This window comes from Grampus griseus (genome assembly GCF_964374135.1).
Source record: "Grampus griseus genome assembly, chromosome: 8".
Lineage (NCBI taxonomy): Eukaryota > Metazoa > Chordata > Mammalia > Artiodactyla > Delphinidae > Grampus > Grampus griseus.
Window position 1 is genome coordinate 46,443,761 of NC_139002.1, and position 19,598 is coordinate 46,463,358.

The 19,598-nt window shown below is 38.8% G+C and overlaps 1 protein-coding gene across 2 annotated transcripts in view; it reads right to left on the reverse strand.

The window, feature by feature from the left end:
* Positions 1–17,895: 17,895 nt before the first annotated feature.
* EED (embryonic ectoderm development) overlaps positions 17,896–19,598 on the reverse strand; it is a 33,166-nt gene continuing 31,463 nt past the window's right edge. For both annotated transcript variants that reach the window (XM_082659545.1, XM_082659544.1), the window contains 3 exons: positions 19,411–19,569; positions 18,609–18,682; positions 17,896–18,192 (listed from right to left, as the gene is read on the reverse strand). In XM_082659545.1, coding sequence (XP_082515671.1) covers positions 18,066–18,192; positions 18,609–18,682; positions 19,411–19,569 — 360 coding nt within the window. In that variant the 3' untranslated portion in view covers positions 17,896–18,065. The remainder of the gene's footprint in view (positions 18,193–18,608; positions 18,683–19,410; positions 19,570–19,598) is intronic.

Here is a 19,598-nt window from a genome sequence, read left to right on the forward strand (position 1 = left end):
CTACAAGTCCCAGAAGGGCCTGCGCCGGTTTCCGGGAAGGGAACGCGGAGGATTTGCCTGTTGGGATTGGTAGTCCGTATCCCCAAATTTACGAATCCAGAGCCGGGAGGAAAAGTTTCTCACGTTTGTCTAACATTTTAGAGATTACAGTGCACTTTTACAGTCATTTCGCTAGATCCTTACAAAAACTCTAGGAGGTAGGTATTATTATCTGCATTTTGTAGGCGAGAAAATTGCCCAGCCCCAAATCTTTACACAGCACTCAGGGATGGGGCTTGAATCCAAATCCTGATTCAAATCCAGGGTTCTTTCTGCTACACAGTAGCTGAAAAGTACTGATTTTTTAATCAGCTGTTTTGTACTTAATGACAACTTTATTGTAGTTCTTTCCAGCCTCACACCTCCATTTATTTGCCGAAAACAAACAACACTAAGCAAGTTATATAATATCTTCGTGCTTTAATTGCGCCATTTGTAAAATAAGAATAATAATTGTGCCTGTCCCCTAGGGTTGCTGTGAGGCTCAGATGAATTTATAAACAACCACTTAGAACCTGGCAGTACTTAACTAATGGCTGTTTAATTGTAAAATGTCTTTTTTTCCTCTATGCATTTGCAGAAAAGAAGAACTGGCATCAAATACTGACTGCCAACAGTACTCATTCTCCCTTTCACAGCTTCAGTTCCCTTTCCTCTTGATAGGAAGGTAAGATATCTCCTCCCTGAAGGTCTCTGCCCAACTTGAAATATCTGAGCTTAGTCCACCAGCCACCAGCAAGTCTGTCCTCCTAACCCCAGGTTATATGTGGAAGATCAGAATGTTGGAACAGTCCTCTGGTCTCCACTCTGGCTCCATAAACTCGGACCACCTATCTTGTCTCAGATACTTCTTTGAGAAAGCCAAAGATGAATAGATAGAAGAGGATCTTCCTACCAATGTCTCCAACTTTCTCCCTACGAAGTCCCAGAATCTTCAAAATAAAAAGGCCACTCATTATGAGACCATTTCATGAGGGGCAGACAAACTGCCTGGATTCAGAGCCCATCTCCGTCATTTATTAGCTGTATAATATTAGGCCAGTTACCCTAACACTACCATGCCTCCTTTTCCCCCTCTGTAAAACAGGATAATAATAAGGTTGTAATGAAGGTTATTACATGTAAAGTACTAAGTAGTAGCCAGAATATAGCTTAATAAACTGTTAGCATTTAGCATTATTACTTTTCCTGACTAACCTTTCATGTCTTCATACCCACCTTACTATGAAATAGTAAATAAATATATTGGTCTCTGCCTCATGTACCTGACACAGGGCTCCTGAAACCCCTGTACATTCCCAAGTGATAAGAGCACTAAGAGCATCTTTTGTTCTAATGAGGGGACGCTGGTGGGCTTCTGGGTGGCTCCTAGATGGGGGCTGGTCACCAGAAAGATGAAGCCTGATTAGAAGCTTGGGATTTTCCGCCCCTCCCCACATTCTATAGAGAGGGGAGAGGGGCTAGAGATGGAGTTAATTGATCACGACTACATGAGGAAGCATCCATAAAATCCCAAGAGTATGAGGTCTGGAGAGCTTCCAGCTTGATGAACACATCCACGTACCAGAAGGGTGATACACCCCACCTCCACCAGGAGAGAAGCTCCTGCACTCCCAGACCTTGCCTATGTATCTGTTCATCTGATTGTTCATCTGTATCCTTTATCATATCCTTTAATAAATTGGTAAACATGTTTCCCTGAGTTCTGTGAGTTGTTCTAGCCAATAATCAAATCTAAGGGGGGGAGGTCATGGGAACCTCCAATTATAGCTGTGTTGGACAGAAGTTGTAGGTAACCTGGGCACTTAACTACTTGCAGTTGGCATCTGAAGTAGGGGCAGTCTTGTGGGACTGAGCCCTTAACCTGTGGGATCTGATGCTATCTCCAGGTGCTGTCTCCAGGTTGACAGTGTCAGGATTGAGTTCAATTGTAGGACACCAAGCTGGTGTCACAGAATTGCTCAGTGTAGGGAAAACCCACACACGTCTGGTTTTAGAAGTATTGTGAGTACAGTAGTAGTGTGAGAGTAAAGGAGAAACATGGGAAGAAGACAGGGATTTTTCCTTTACATACTGTAACTATGTATTCTATGTATTTGTATTCTCTGAGCAACTTGTATTTTTCCACCTTTCTGTGCTTATGCAACTTGTTTTATCTGCCTGTAATATTCACCGGGAAACTTTTTACATCCTCCCAACTGGCTCAAATATTTTCTTCAGGTTGGACAAAGAATTGGAGGCAGTGAGTTTAGTATCCTTTCTCCAGACTATGAAAGCCAGACTTCTATTCACCAAACTATATTATTTTTAAATACAAAAGTTCTTTGTAACTAAAGAGAGCAGAAATAGATACAATGTATGGAAGTGAAGAAAAGCGTTTCAGAGGAAAATATGTCTCCAATAATCAGAGCTCTCTGAAATAAGAATAGGTAGATATAGAATAGTGAATTCTCCCATTCACACTGATATTTTAACCAAAGCTGAAATCCACTTATATTGTTAAGGAGATTCATGGAAAACTTGGGAAAATTTACCTAGGACCTCAAAGGTACCTACCAGCTCTCAGACTACATTTGCTTCTGTGGAGAAAGAACAAATCATAGTTCAGTTTTGGCCAGGGAATCACGAACTGAATACTGGTTTTAACTCTTCCATTAACTAGCCTAGGGATGAAGTAATTTGTTTTATCCTTTTAGGCATTAGGTTTTCACACTTCTAGAATGAGGGCATTGAATTCTGATTTCAAGAGCAAAAATATTTTTTCTCTTCACCTAAGGAAAGTTTCCTCTCCAAAACAAGGAGAACAAGAAATAAAAGCACAGGGACATCCCTGGTGGTGCAGTGGTTAAGAATCCACCTGCCAATGCAGGGGACAAAGTTCCTATCCCTGGTCCAGGAAGATCCCACATGCCTCAGAGTAACTAAGCCCGTGAGCCACAACGACTGAGCCTGCAGTCTAGAGCCTGCGCGCCACAACTACTGAAGCCCGCGCACCCAGAGCCCATGTTCAGCAACAAGAGAAGCCACTGCAATGAGAAGCCTGTGCACTGCGACAAAGAGTAGCCCCCACTCTCCAAACTAGAGAAAAGCCCACGTACAGCAACAAAGACCCAACACAGCCAATAAATAAATAAACAAATAAATAAATAATTTTTTAAAAGGTGAGACAAATTCAATTAAAAAGATACCAAAACCGGACAAAGATACTATAAAAAAAGAAAATTACAGACCAATATCACTCATGAATACACATGCAAAAATCCTCAACAAAATACTAGCAAACAGAATCCAACAACACATTAAAAGGATCATACCCTATGATCAAGTGGGATTTATCCCAGGGATGCAAGGATTCTTCAATATACGCAAATCAATCAATGTGATACACCATATTAACAAATTGAAGAATAAAAACCATATGAGCATCTCAATAGATGCAGAAAAAGCTTTTGACAAAATTCAACACCATTTACGATAAAAACTCTCCAGAAAGTGGGCATAGAGGGAACCTACCTCAACATAATAAAGGCCATGTATGACAAACGCACAGCAAACATCATTCTCAATGGTGAAAAACTGAAAGCATTTCCTCTAAGATCAGGAACAAGACAAGGATGTCCACTCTCACCACTATTATTCAACATAGTTTTGGAAGTCCTAGCCATGGCAATCAGAGAAGAAAAAGAAATAAAAGGAATACAAATTGGAAAAGAAGAAGTAAAACTGGCACTGTTTGCAGATGACATGATACTATATATAGAGAATCCTAAAGATGCCACCAGAAAACTACTAGAGCTAATCAATGAATTTGGTAAAGTAGCAGGATACAAAATTAATGCACAGGAATCTCTTGCATTCCTATACACTAATGATGAAAAATCTGAAAGAGAAATTAAGGAAACACTCCCATTTACCATTGCAACCAAAAGAATAAAATACCTAGGAATAAATCTACCTAGGGAGACAAAAGACCTGTATGCAGAAAACTATAAGACACTGATGAAAGAAGTTAAAGATGATACCAACAGATGGAGAGATATACCATGTTCTTGGATTGGAAGAATAAATATTGTGAAAATGACTATACTACCCAAAGCAATCTACAGATTCAATGCAATCCCCGTCAAATTACCAATGGCATTTTTTACAGAACTAGAACAAAAAAATCTTACAATTTGTATGGATACACAAAAGACCCCAAATAGCCAAAGCAGTCTTGAGGGAGAAAAACGGAGCTGGAGGAATCAGATTCCCTGACTTCAGACTATACTACAAAGCCACAGTAATCAAGACAATAAGGTACTGGCACAAAAACAGAAACACAGATCAATGGAACAAGATAGAAAGCCCAGAGATAAACCCACGCACCTATGGTCAACTAATCTATGACAAAGGAGGCAAGGATATACAATGGAGAAAAGACAGTCTCTTCAATAAGTGGTGCTGGGAAAAATGGACAGCTACATGTAAAAGAATGAAATTAGAACACTCCCTAACATCATACACAAAAATAAACTCAAAATGGATTAGGGACCTAAATGTAAGACCAGACACTACAGAACTTTTAGAGGAAAACATAGGAAGAATATTCTTTGACATAAATCACAGCAAGATCTTTTTTGATCCACCTCCTAGAGTAATGGAAATAAAAACAAAAATAAACAAATGGGACCTAATGAAACTTAAAAGCTTTTGCACAGCAAAGGAAACCATAAACAAAATGAAAAGACAGCCCTCAGAACGGAAGAGGATATTTGCAAACAAATCAACAAACAAAGAATTAATCTCCAAAATATAAAAACAGCTCATGCAGCTCAATATTAAAAAAACAAACAACCCAATCCAAAAATGGGCAGAAGACCTAAATAGACATTTCTACAAAGAAGACATACAGGGGCTTCAGTGGCACAGTGGTTGAGAGTCCGCCTGCTGATGCAGGGGACATGGGTTCATGCCCCTGTCTGGGAAGATCCCACATGCCGTGGAGTGGCTGGGCCTGTGAGCCATGGCCGCTGAGCCTGCACATCTGGAGCCTGTGCTCCACAATGGGAGAGGCCACAACAGTGAGAGGCCCACGTACCACAAAAAAAAAAAAAAAAAAAGACATACAGATGGCCAAGAAGTACATGAAAGACTACTCAACATCACTAATTATTAGAGAAATGCAAATCAAAACTACAATGAGGTATCACCTCACACCAGTTAGAATGGGCATCATCAGAAAAACAACAAATGCTGGAGAGGGTGTGAAGAAAAGGGAACCCTCTTGCACTGTTGGTGGGAATTTAAATTGATATAGTCACTATGGAGAACAGTGTGGAGGTTCCTTAAAAAACTAAAAATAGAATTACCATATGATCCAGCAATCCCACTACTGGGCATATACCCAGAGAAAACCATAATTCAAAAAGACACATGCACCCCAATGTTCATTGCAGCACTATTTACCATAACCAGGTCATGGAAGCAACCTAAATGCCCATCGACAGACAAATGGATAAGGAAGATGTGGTACATATATACAATGGAATATTATTCAGCCATAAAAAGGAACGAAATTGGGTCATTTGTTGAGACGTGGATGGATCTAGAGACTGTCATGAAGAGTGAAGTAAGTCAGAAAGAGAAAAACAAATATCATATATTAACGCATATATGTGGAACCTAGAAAAATCGTACAGATGAACCAGTTTGCAGGGCGGAAATTGAGACACAGATGTAGAGTACAAACATATGGACACCAAGCGGGGAAAGCCATGGTGGGGGGGAGTGGGGGTGTGATGAATTGGGCAATTGGGGTTGACATGTATACACTGATGTGTATAAAATGATAACTAACAAGAACCTGCTGTATAAAATTAAATTTTAAAAAATTTAAAAATACAATTAAGAAAAAGAAGAAAGAAATAAGAGCACAAACTCTATCTTCTTTGACCTAAGTGATATCTATAACTCCAAATCACAAAGATATCAGTGGAAAGTGGATAGAAGAAAGACAAGTGACTTAGCAGAGCAGAGGAAGGTCAAACTCAAGTACCTATAGAGAAAGATAATAAGTACCAGAGAAGTTCAGGAATTGGAGACACCAGGAGCCACAGAAGGCAGGGGTAAGGCAGTAGACTGAAACATGTAGATTGCTTAAAACTGATGTAAGATTTTGTGTCTGACTCTCATCAACACCTCAGCCATTGGTATGAAATCTCTGGAAAAAAAGTGAATCAAAGAGGCCCCAGGCACTAGGAAACCAGATACTGAAAAAAAAATGGTCGTGGGGCAAGGCCACCATGTACAGATTAGGTCCTGAATAAGAGTGCCCAGGTGAGAGAGGAGTATTTTGCTCACCTACTCAAACACACTAACGTAGTACTGTGCCACCCAAAGTGGGGGTGGCTTTTCTAAAACATCCACTTGGAGGATGGGGGTGCCTTTTTCTATATCATCCATGCAGAGAGGGATATCTCTTATTAAGTCATCCATAAGGGATGAGGGTCACTTTTTAAAAACTCATGTAATAATACAAAACCCTTTCATGATTAAAAAAAAAATTCAATTAACCAAGAATAGAAGGGAACTTCCTCAACCTGATAAAGAGCATCTATAAAAATCCCACAGCTAACATCATACTTAATGGTGAAAGTTGTATGCTTTCCTCCTAAGATCAGTAACAAAACAAAGATGTCTTCTCCAGGCACTTCTATTCAACATTGTACTGGAGGTTCCAGCCAAAGCAATGAGGCAAGAAAAAGAAAAGGCAACCAGATTGGAAATTAAGAAATAAAACTATCTCTATTTGTGATATGAGCTTGCATATAGAAAATCCTAGGGAATCCACTAAAAACTATTAGAAGTAATAAACAATTCAGCAAGGTTGTAAGATACCAGATCAATATACAAAATTCAGTTGTATTTCTAAACACTTAGAATGAACAATCCAAAAATAAAAATATGAAGACAATTCCATTAATAATAGCACCAAAAAATAAATACTTAGGAATACATTTAAGAAGGAAAGCATAAAACTCATACTCTGGAAACTATAAAAATAAGAAATTAAAGATCTGAGTAAATGGAAAAACATCCCATGTTCATGGGTCTGCAGACTTAACATTGTTAAGATGGCAGTATTCCCTAAATTGGTCTATCAATTCAATGCACTATCAGAATCTCAGCTGACTTTTTGTAGAAATTGACAACTTGATTCTAAAATGTATAAGAAGGGAGACCCAGAATAGCCAAAACAATCTTGGGAAAAAAAAGAAAAGAACAAACTAAGATGATTAACACTTCTCAATTTCAAAAGTTATTGCAAAGCAATGATAATGAAGACAGTGTAGTATTGAGACAGAAATAAATATGTAAATCAATGGAATAGAATTGAGAGTCCAGAAATAAATTATATCATCTACGGTCCGCTGATTTTTCAACACGGGTGCCAAGACCATTCAATGGGGGAAAGAAGAGTCTTTTCAACAAAGATTCCGAGACAACTGGATAGCCACGTGCAAAAGAAAAGCCTCATGCCATATATAAAAATTAACTCAAAATTGATCAAAGGTCTAAATGTAAAAACTAAAACTATAAAACTCTTTGAAGAAAACATAGGGATAAATCTTCATGACTTTGGATTTGGCAAAGGATTCTTAGATATGACACCAAAAACATAAGCAAAAAAGAGAAAAAAATAGATCATCTGAACTTCATAAAAATTAAAAACTCTAGTGCTTCCAAGGAAACCGTCAAAAAAGCGAAGAGACAACCACAGAATGGGAGAAAATATTTGCAAACCATAGATCTGATAAGGGACTTGTATCCAGAACAACAGAAACTAACACAGCATTGTGAAGCAATTATACTCCAATAAAGATTATAAAAAAATAAATAAAATAAACATAAAGCCACCATATGACCCTGTGATTCTACTCCTAGGTATATACTCAAGAGAAATGAAAACAGATGTTCACATAAAAACTTGTATATGAATGATTATAGCAACATTATTCATAATACCGAAAGGTGGAGACAAATGTCCATCAATGGATGAATGGATAAACAAAATGTGGTATATCGTACAATGGAAAATTATTCATATGTTATTATATATGATTCCACCCATATGAAATATTTAGAATAGAGAAATCTATAGAGATGGAAAGTAGATTAGTGATTGCTTAGGACTGGGGTAGGTGAGGATGTGGAGATGGGGGTGATAGATAGCTAAAGAGTATGGTTTTTTTTTAACCATCTTAACTATTTTTTAAGTGTACAGTACAGTAGTATTAACTATATCACCTTGTTGTGCAGCAGATCTCTAGGATTTTCTCATCTTGTAAAACTGAAACTCTATGCCTGTTGAACAATTGCCCTATTCCCCCTCCCCTAGACTTTTTGAGGTGATGAAAATGATCTGAAATTGACACTAGTGATGTTTGCACATATCTGTGAATATACTAAAAACCATTGAATTATACATCTTGAATGAATTGTATGGTATGTGAATTATATTTCAAGAAAACTATTTTTAAAATCAGTACCATTTGGCCTCTCACCTTCTGAGATGGCCCACACTCTGTCTGTGGAGTATGTATCTCCCTGAATAAACCTTCTTTCACTTTAAAAGAAATTAATTAATTAATTAATTAAAATCAGTACCATTTACAATAGTATCAAAAAAAAAAAAAACTCATGCAAAAGTACCTATGAGCAAGTGGGTAGTGCTGGAGTGGGAACAGGGGGATTACATGAAAGTCTTCCGCCTCCTCCACAACAATGACATCAAGGCTCATATTTGCCAGGTAGGAGACTGAAGCATCCTTCTCAGGAAAAAGTGAACACCCCAGAGCTACAGATATATTGAAATCTCCAGTGACAAAACTGACAGGCTGCCTAATAATAGTGAAACATGCTATTCACAAGTAACAGCCTCCTCACAGTTTTTTGCTCTTTTTTTTTGGCCGTGCTGTGCAGCTTATGGGATCTTAGATCCCCGCCCAGGGATCGAACCCACGTCCCCTGCAATGGGGGTGCAGAGTCCTAACCACTGGACCATCATGGAATTCCCCACATTTTTTGCTTGTAAATGGAACATGCTACTAAGGATCAACACACATTTGAGGAAAGTCACTATCATGAAAGAGAAAGACCAAGGCAAATAAATAGTCGGGGCAGCAGGGGCAGGGGAATGAATTCAGCAGAAACAAAACAGTACAAGGAGCAAAAAAAATAAAACGCTGTAGGTATTATCCAGAGAGAGAAATAGAGTGTGTCATTGAAACAAAAATTGAATGCTATAAAAGGAAAATCAGAGAACAAGAAAGAACCCATGGAACTTGAAAATATGAGGGCTGAAAAGACAGTTTTTAGAGTTTAGAAGTGTTGTAAGATAAGGTCAAGGAACTCTCCCAGAGAAGTGAGGGAAAGAAAGAGAGGGAAATGAAGAGAAAAAGGATAAAATTAGAAGATCAATACAAGAGGTTCAATATTTGACCTAGTGGGAATTCCTGAGAGAAGAAAGAAAACACTGGACAATAAATTGTCAAATAAATACTATTTTCTTTAAAAAAAAAAATCCCAGAACTGTAGAACATGAGTCTCCAGAAAGAAGAGGCTCACGGACTACCCAGCAATATGAATAAAAAACCCACACCAAGGCTCATCCTCATGCAATTTCAGAATATGGAACTAAATAGAGATTCCATGAAGCTAAAAGAAAAAATTATGTACAATGATTGCAGGCCAAAGTGAATTGACCTCTGTGTAGCAACACTGAACACTGAAAGACAAAGGAAAGGTGCCTTCAAAATTCTGAGTGTAAATTATTTCCTATATCGAATTCAATATCCAGCCAAAATTACAATCAAGTAAAGGGCAAACTAAAGATATTTTCAGACCTGCAAAGTCTAAGAAAAAAAAATTACCTTCCATATGTCCTTTCTCAGTAAGTTACTGGATGTGCTCCTTCCAAACAAGGGAATAAACCAATAAAGAGGCGACATGAGACAAGATTCAGAACACAAGAGATTCCACTAAGGAGAGTGATAGAATTTCAAAGGTAATGGCAAAAAGAAGTCCCAGGAAATAATGCAAAGAGCACCCAATTCAGGAATCCTCAAAAAAAATGAATAGGTTATTTGACACGTATGACAACATGCAAAGTTATACAGAGAGGTGTTTCATGGAGCTGGTGGATGGATGAAGACTTAGCCTAAGTCAGATATTCAAACTAAAGCCGAAAAAGGGGCCATTATTTAGGCCAGTGCCAATAAAATGACTTAGTACAGAACAATATTTACATGAATGTATTTGTTCTGTATGGCTGTTGTAACAAAATGCCACAAATTTGGTGGCTTAAAAGAGCACACATTCAGAAGTCTGAAATCAGTTTCACCTGGCTGCAAACAAGTTGCCATGAGGGCTGCACTTCTTCCAGATGCTCTAGGGGAGAATCTGTTTTCTTGCCTCTTCCAGATTCTAGAGCTGAGTTCTTGGCTTATTCCATCTTCAAAGTCAGCAGTGTAGCATCTTGCTTCAGTCCTCTCTTTGCCTTCTTCTCTGTCAGATATCACTCTCCTTCCCTTTTATAAGGATATCTGTAATTGCATTTAAAGTCTAATGAAATAATTAAAAATAATCTCCATATCTCAAGATCCTTAGCTTAATCATATTGGTAAAATCTCTTTTGCCATATGAAGTAACATTCACAGGTCCTGACTATTTGGGGAGGGCATTATTTAGCCTCCCAACACTATCTTAATAAAAACTCCAAATGTGGGTTAACTAGAAATTATTTAACTACATTAAGAAGATGGAAGAACAATGGAAAAGAGTATGAAAAAGAATATACATATATATGTATGCATGTATGTATAACTTAATCACTTTGCTGTACAGCAGAAATTAACACAACATTGTAAATCAACTATACTTCAATAAAATAAATTTAAAAAGAGGAAGATGGGAAAAAAGGAAGTGTAGATAGCTAAAATCCTCTTCTAACCAATGCTGTCAGAAAGTCATCAATAACAATCATACGGTACAAGAATTTCAGCTCAGAAAAAGACATATTGGTGATTTGAAACTTTCCAAATGATAGTTCTGTCCTGAAGGGAGATCTGAATGGCTTTCTCCTGTCACTCATCTTATCATCTGTGGTAGATTGCAGAAATAGCACAAATCCTTCCTCTCCCTGTGTCCATGACCTTGCAGTGTGACTTTCCAGACGGACTCTGTTTCTTTACCCTCTTGGCCTTCTTACTTGATTTGACCAAAAGAATGCAACAGAAGTGATGTTGTGCCATTTCCATGCCCAGGGCTCAAAAATATTTGCAAGTGGCTTCTCTAGTCCTTGGAACTTTGCCAATCTACCACAGGAACAAGCCAAGGATAGCTTGCTGGATAATGAGAGACACCTGGCCCCATTGCCTCAGCCAACAACCAGTCAAACCCCCGGAGAGGAGCTACCTGACTACCAGACACATGAATGAACCCAGTCAAGACCAGAAGAACCACTCAGCTGAGCTCAGCCCAAATAGAATCATGAGATAAATAAATTTGAGATGTTTTGTTATGCAGCAAAAGCTAACTTCTGTGTAGTTCTTTCACTGTCTGTGATTACATTTTATTAATTTTCCTTCCCTGTAACAAATACCTGTAGTTATCTATTTAATATCCATTTCCCCCCTTCTTCCTTGTTAACCCCAATTTTGTTCAGGAAGGCACCCCTCCTCCATGAGACTCAGGAGCCCCAGAAGAAGACCCTGCTTAATCTAATCAACAAATTTCCATTCCCTTGGTAGTGATTGGTTTAGGATCAGTCCCATAACCCAATTCTGGTCAGTGGCACTTGGGAGGAAGTCTGCTGGGGGCTTCTGAGAAAGGTTTCTTGGTCTTAAGAAAGTCACACGAAAAGATGGTCACTTTCTCCCTCTACATTGATATATCTGAAAGTGACACCTAGAGTTGTAGCAATCATCTTGAAACAACCTGAGAACAACCTAAGAAAAAAAGCACACTCAGGAAGAGCAAAGAGATGAAAATAACCTGAGTCTTTATTAATGTCTTATGCTGTTAAACCAACCAGCCCTGGAGCCAATGTCCTACCTCTGTACTTACGGTCATGCAAAATAACATATTTTTTTCTATTGCTTAAGCCAATTTTAATTGACTTTGTTGTTACTTATGGCTGATGTTATAATTAACACAACTCTTACTAGAATATAAGCTCCGAGAGGGCAGGGACCATGTCTGTTTTGTTTGCTACTGCATCTCCAGTGCCAAGCCCAGCATCTACCCGCTAGTAAGCATTTCATAGTTATTTACTGAATGAATGAAAGTATATCAATAATCATTAAATACATCTGCGGTTGACACTTGACTAGATAGTATAAACATCTAATTATGGAGCCTGACTCTTCTTGATTGTGAGCCCTTCAAGAACGGGACTCTGTTTGCTCCCAAGTACCTGGCATACAGTAGATCCTCTCTACACGTTTGTTGAATAAATGTTCTATGATACTGAATTCTGCCAACTTTCCAGCAGGGGGTGCACACAACTAGGTGTTCTGGGCGCTAGGCACTCTCCTTTATCAGCTCATCAGTCTCTCCTCTGCCACCTTCCCCACAAGGAGCTAAAGACCACAGCAATGCCTATGGGGAAGCCCAGGAGAAGGGGCTTTTCCACATTCAGAACCTCTGTGTCTGTCCTGTCCCAGCTTCCAGCACCTGTTAGAGAAAGCTGAGAACATGTTCTATAAACAGAGAAAGTTCTCTTTAGGTCAGGGTCAAGCAAATGTTTTCTGTAAAAGGCCAGATAGTACATGTTTTGGGCTTCCTAAGCCGTAAGGTCTCTGTGCTGACATGCCTTTATAACACCAAGAATTGTGGAACCAACCACCCTGGGAGACTGCCCTACTTCTGTACTTCTGGTTATGCAAGATAATATATTCCTTTATTGTTTAAGCCAGTTTTAGCTGGCTTCATTGTTAATTATAGCTGAAGATATAATTAACCACCCACAACTAGAATAAAAATTCCAAGAGGGCAGGAAACTTAATAAGTACATACATAAAAGAATAAGTAAAATAAGTAAAAGGAATGGCTGTGGCTCTGTCCTAAAAACTTTATTAACAAGAACAGACGGGGACTTCCCTGGTAGTCCAGTGGTTAAGAATCCACCTTCCAATACAGGGGACATGGGTTCAATCCCTGGTCAGGAAACTAAGATCCCACATGCTGCTGGGCAACTAAGCCCACGTGCCACAATTACTGAGCCCACGTGCTCTAGAGCCCATGAGCCACAACTAGAGAGCCCGTGTGTCACAACTACTGAGCCCATGTGCCGCAGCTAGAGAGCCCACACACCACAACCACTGACCCCGTGCACTGCAACTACTGAGCCCATGTGCTCTGGAGCCCGTGCGCCACAACTAGAGAAGCCCGCGCACTGCAACAAAGAGCCCGCGTGCTGCAACGAAAGATCCTGCAGTGAAGATCCCACGTGCCACAACTAAGACCCAACGCAGCCAAAAAAAAAAAAACAACCCACAAGAACAGACAGCTGGCCAGATTTGGCTGAGCCCTGCTTTAGGTAAACAGGCACTACCTAAGGCAGTGGTTTTCAAACTTTGTCAGAATCACCTGTAGGGTACGTTAAAACACTTATGGCTGGGCCTCACCTGAGTTTTTCAGTAGGTCTGGAGTAGGGCTGAGAATTTTAATTTCTAAGAAGTTAGGGTTGCCAAATAAAATACACGATGCCCCGTATATCTTAAATGTGAATTTCAGTTAAATGGTGAATAATTTTTAGTTTTAAGTATGTCCCAAGTATTGCATTATTATCTGAAATTCAAATTTAATTTGGTATCCTGTACTTTAAGTCTGACAGCCCTTAGGCAAGTTGCCAAGAGATGCTGATGCTGCTGGTCCAGGAACCACTTTGAGAAACACTGACCTGTATAATCTCTTACATACTGGAGCTCTGCAGAGGTCTTAAGCTGGAAAGAATACCCGCCAGCTCAACTCAAGAATCTGAACACTCAGTCTGTACATGTGAACATGTTCCTCCTTCATTCACAAAAGGGTTTTTTGCCGAAACTAGATACTTTAAATATGCACTATTTTTTTTTTGACAATTATCCATTTATTGTGCACTTACTATGTGAGAGCTTGTTTCTAGGCTCTAGAGATAAAACAAGAAATAAGGATGATCAGGCCCCTTGCTCTCAGAGCTTATGTTTAGTGGCTGTCTGGGGGTAGATATGACTGGTCATCCATCTGAGAAGTTACTGCCCTGCACATTGTCAGGTATTTACTTAAGACACATAAACTATTTCGACTATCACCATGGCTATAAACAGGGACCCTGCAGTTAGAAATTAGTTCAAATCTCAGCCCTGCCACTTATGACACTGGGCAAGGTATTTAACAGCTTTAGTCCTCAGATTCCTCCTCTGTAAAATTGGGACAATAATTTATACTTCATGAGTTGTTGAATGGTAAATAAAATCACTCATATAAGGAACTTAGCATAGTTCCTTGGTAGGGAATAAAATGGTCAGTACTCAACTACTAGTATAGCTACTACTATTGAAAATTCAGTGGTCTTCAAAGTATGGTCCTTGGGCCAGTGTCATCAACAGACCCATGAACTTGTTAAAAATGCAGATTCTCTGTGCCCCACCCCAAACCTACTGAATCAGATACTCTGGGATGGGGCACAGCGAGGCGTGATTTAACAAACCTTCCAGATGATTCTGATGCATGTTAGAATTTGGAAAACACTACTAAAGAAAATATTATAAGAAGCCAGGAACTGTATGTGCTAGGGGTTAAGAATATCAAGGCCAATAAGGCACAAATCTTCCCTTTTCCCAGGACAGCTTTACGTAAGGCTTAGTGGTGTTCATCTCTCTATTCACAGTGTGTGTGTGTTTGTAGTCCATATGCCCGAAACCCATCAGAAATTCATTTAAGAAAAGATTTCTTAGCTCATTTTTCATTCATTCAACATCCCACTGAGTGCCTACTGTGAGCCAGTGTGTTGAGATTGAGATTAAAAACAGAAGGAAACACTTCTGTGTTTCAATAGCTCTTACTCTGGCACTGATTTCATAACAGGAAAACACAACAGTGCACGCATTTCAGTGGGATACTAAAATGAGTTTCTACCAGAGATATTATGAAGGGAAGTGGAAGAAAGGCAGTAACTGGGAAACGTAGAAACTCTTTCCAGAGGACATTTAACTGAGCCCCTACAATGTGAATACAGAAAACAGCTTAGCTACCTGGAAAGTGTCTGCCAAAGCCTGGCAAGGCCACCAGAAGAAAAGAGAAAGGGCATTGGCTAAGTGAGGGGCCCTGGCCAGGAAGAAAAGACTCCAGTCTATGTGGGGTCTTGAACAGTCCCTGTCAAGTCCCAGTCTGTTCACAGCTGTCTCTCTTGGATGTCCTGATCTTGGTTGTGGCCCAGAAGACTACAGAGAAAGGCCGTAGAAAGAGGGGAGGCCTGGCAGGAAGCTGAATCAGGCCCCAATCTGAGAACTGGGACAGAAACAATGCTAAATCCCAGACACAGAGGTGACCCAACAGACAGAAGAACTATTAAGAATTCTCCACCACTCCCACCAGTAGCCTTGAACATGAGTTTGAGAGGTACTAGTTAGCCACAGAGAGGAAGTTTCAAATGACTGTGGAAAGTTGTATGGGGCTGGGTTAAGATAAGCATAATCTGTGCAGCAGAATCATCTGGGTGAGTTTTTAAAAAAATACTGAATTTAAATCTCTCAGGTTGGGGCCCAGAGATCAGTCATATGCTAATGATTCTGCTGCACTCACTCTTTCCACTGACCAGCATCTGGGAACCATTGTACGGCACAGGTTTATACAGGGACCTAATTAATGCAATGCTTTGCACACCTGGCCAATTAAGTTTATAAATGAGTGATTGTCTCCTGTCTACTAGGAGCTCACATTTTAAGGCAAAGGTAATAAATTATTTTAGAAGGCCCTTCACAAAGGGTTTTGACTTCCAAGAGTTACAAACCCTGTTGCAGCCAGCTATTTTCAGGGATTTGAGGGAAACAATACAGCAACATAGGTAGCTACTCAGAACTGGGATTATTAAAACCTTGATTTGCAATCAGTCTTTCAGAATGATAAACATTTTTTATACAAAATTTTAGTGGTTTAAGAAGTAATTTTGCATCAAAATAATCAAATAATGGCCAATAGAGTGCTATACATTACTCACAATGATTTTGACAACCCATGATTAAATGGTTTTAGAATTAAACACAAATACACACTCACTCATTACACAAAACATAACAGAAATCACCTGTTTTACATTTCACATCAGCCTGGAGTAACTGAAGCAAGGAAGGTGAAATGAGTCTGCTTTTATTCATCTGAAGTCTTGCTCTGCATCAGAAAATAACCACAAAACACCAAGAATCTCTTTAGAAATCCACCAGTTCAATTCCAAAATGATAGTCATTTTCTACAAATCACAACAGGTTAACCACTGCGCCACCAGGGAAGTCCCTTTAATTCTGTTCTTGCCACTGTGCACAAAGCACCCTATGTTTGGGACAAAAATCACCAACTACTTTTTTTAAAATAAATTTTTATTGATTGATTGATGGCTGCATTGGGTCTTTGTTGCTGCGCGTGGGCTTCCTCTAGTTGTGGCGAGCGGGGGCTACTCCTCTTTGTTGTTGTGCGTGGGCTTCTCATTGTGGTGGCTTCTCTTGTTGCGGAGCACGGGCTCTAGGCGCACGGGCTTCAGTAGTTGTGACACGCAGGCTCGGTAGTTGTGGCTCAGAGGCTCTAGAGTTCAGGCTCAGTAGTTGTGGTGCACGGGCTTAGTTGATCCACGGCATGTGGGATCTCCCCGGCCCAGGGCTCAAACCCACGTCCCCTGCACTGGCAGGCATATTCTTAACCACTGTGCCACCAGGAAAACCCACCAACTACTTTCAACCCTATGATATCCTCAATTTACTTATTTCTCTTAACCAATACACTTCTAGAAAAGGGGGCAATAACTCAATATACAAACATACTCCCCATTTCTTTCATTTTTCAACCCACTGCATTTAAGCTTCTTTGTCCTCTCCTCCCTTGCTCTACTGATAGTATTTCCACTAAGATTACTAATGACCAAGTTGTAAATCGAATGGCAATAATATATATGTATATATATATATATTTTTTTTGCGGTACGCAGGCCTCTCACCGCTGTGGCCTCTCCCGCTGAAGAGCATAGGCTCCGGACGCGCAGGCCCAGCGGTCATGGCTCACGGGCCCAGCCGCTCCGCGGCATGTGGGATCCTCCAGGACTGGGGCGCGAACCTGTGTCCCCTGCATCGGCAGGCGGACCCTCAACCACTGCGCCACGAGGGAAGCCCAATAATATTTTTTAACTATAAAGATAGGTTATTAAAACATTACATGTCACAACTCTTATAGAATTTACTTATTACAAAATTATTATAGAAGAAATCATTAAGAAATATAAAACCATAGGAAATACAATTTCCAATAAAGGTAAGGGTTTAGTGTAGTCAAGTACTGTTCTAATTGCTTCACATGTATTAAATCACTTGATCCTTTTACTTACCCAAGGTCAGTTAGTGGCAGAGCCAAGATTAAAATTCAGTTTGTTCTAGAGCTTATACTTAATCACTATATTATATAGCTTTCTCCAGTTACACAAATAAAACAATAATAATCACTGCAAAAAGATACGGTGTAATTTTATTACTTTCAACATTTCTTTTCATCACAATGAACAAAACAAAATAAACTAAAATACAACACAGCTTTACAAAAATAAATTTTTATTAAAAGCAGTAGAGTCTGAGCAGGAGACAGTACAAAGAGTGTAAACAATGTAAACATCACTACATTCAGCTCAGCTTGATTGAATGCTGAAAGACAACTCTAAATGCTCTATGTGCCCTTACTAGCAAGATACGTTAGTTCTACTGTACACAGAAAACACACTCTAATTTTGATTGAGAAAAAGTATTTTATCGAAGTCGGTCCCAGCGCCAAATACTGGCATCATCACAAACAGCTATAAGAATGCTGCTATCCCTGCTAAAACTGGTTTGTCGAATAGCAGCACCACATTTATGATGAGTCAGTGTTGTGCATCTAGGGAGAAAACATGACAACAGGTTAAATACCATGCATATATAATGCTGTCAGTATCTAACTTAAAACAATGAGTCAGAAAATGAATAGATGTTCCAAGTCATATAGAAAGCACTTGAAAACAGAATACAGTTCACTAAGAGCCCAATCTCAAATTTCATAAAATTTGGGTATACTTTAAATCCAAGAGGTACTATATAACTTATATTAAAAAAAGAGAAATAACTTATTACCAAAGTACTTGGGAAAAACAATCATTATTAGAATAAAAAAGAAATACTTTACAATACTCTGAGAATGTAAATGTTACAAATGATTTAAGGTTGGCATTGCAAGTATCAATTACTTCCTCTATGCTGACATAACGCTTTGGAGGAAAAGTCAGAAATTATGAAGAGGAATTTCTAAACACTTACTTGGCTTTATGAGGATCTTCTACTTCTAAATCCCAAACATAAAGTTTGCCAACCTGATTGCCCAATGCAAGCATCTGTATAAACATATTAAAAACAAATCAAATTATTAAAACAAGCTATAAAGATTTCAAACAATCCTAAGACATCTTTCTTATTTCAGAAAAGCCTCAGCTCCAGCCTATGGCAACACTCTTGGTTATTTCTTTGCATCTTATATTTCTTATATTGTGTAAATGAGGATAAGAGCAACTAATGCATCACAAAGATGTATTGAGTAAAATAAGGAGGTTATTTTGTAAATTTACGAAGAACTTTACAATTTATTTACATAGTTAGCATGTACTCTTTATTCTGCCTTAAAGAACTGTAGTAAAAGCCATAGGAAATTTCCAAAGCTTTCATATAGAAATAAATACCCAAGTAATTTATCACAAAATTCTAACACCAAATTTTGAAAAAATTTTAGATAACTAATATTTTGTCTCTATCTTCCATGTTGGTTTTCTATATAAAAAGATTAACACTCTAATCCAAAACATTAAATCTTAGTAACAGATGTTACGGAAAGTAAACACCTAACTGCCACCATTGACACCTGTCAATTTCATTTATAATAAGCACTGCAAATGGTGTGCAGAGCCACAAGGGTAGAATAAATAACATCAAAGGCCAAAGCAATTAATACAAAAAAATCAAGGTAGCTTAAACTTAGAGGTAATAGAATACAGATACACTACAGGGAAAACTAAAATTGCCATGGTTTTAAGTCAAATAATTTCAAAATGTAAAAATATGTTGCTACCTTTTGCCAGAAATCCATAGAAAACCTCATGTACCAAATGTCACACTGGCTGTAATCAAATCGCCCAAGAATAGTCACATTAGACTCACTGGGTTTAATTTTATCTATATCATCTTCCATTTTGCCAGGTTTCCAGCATACAATGGCATTTTCACAAGACTTTAAAAAAGACAGAAATGAGAAAAAAA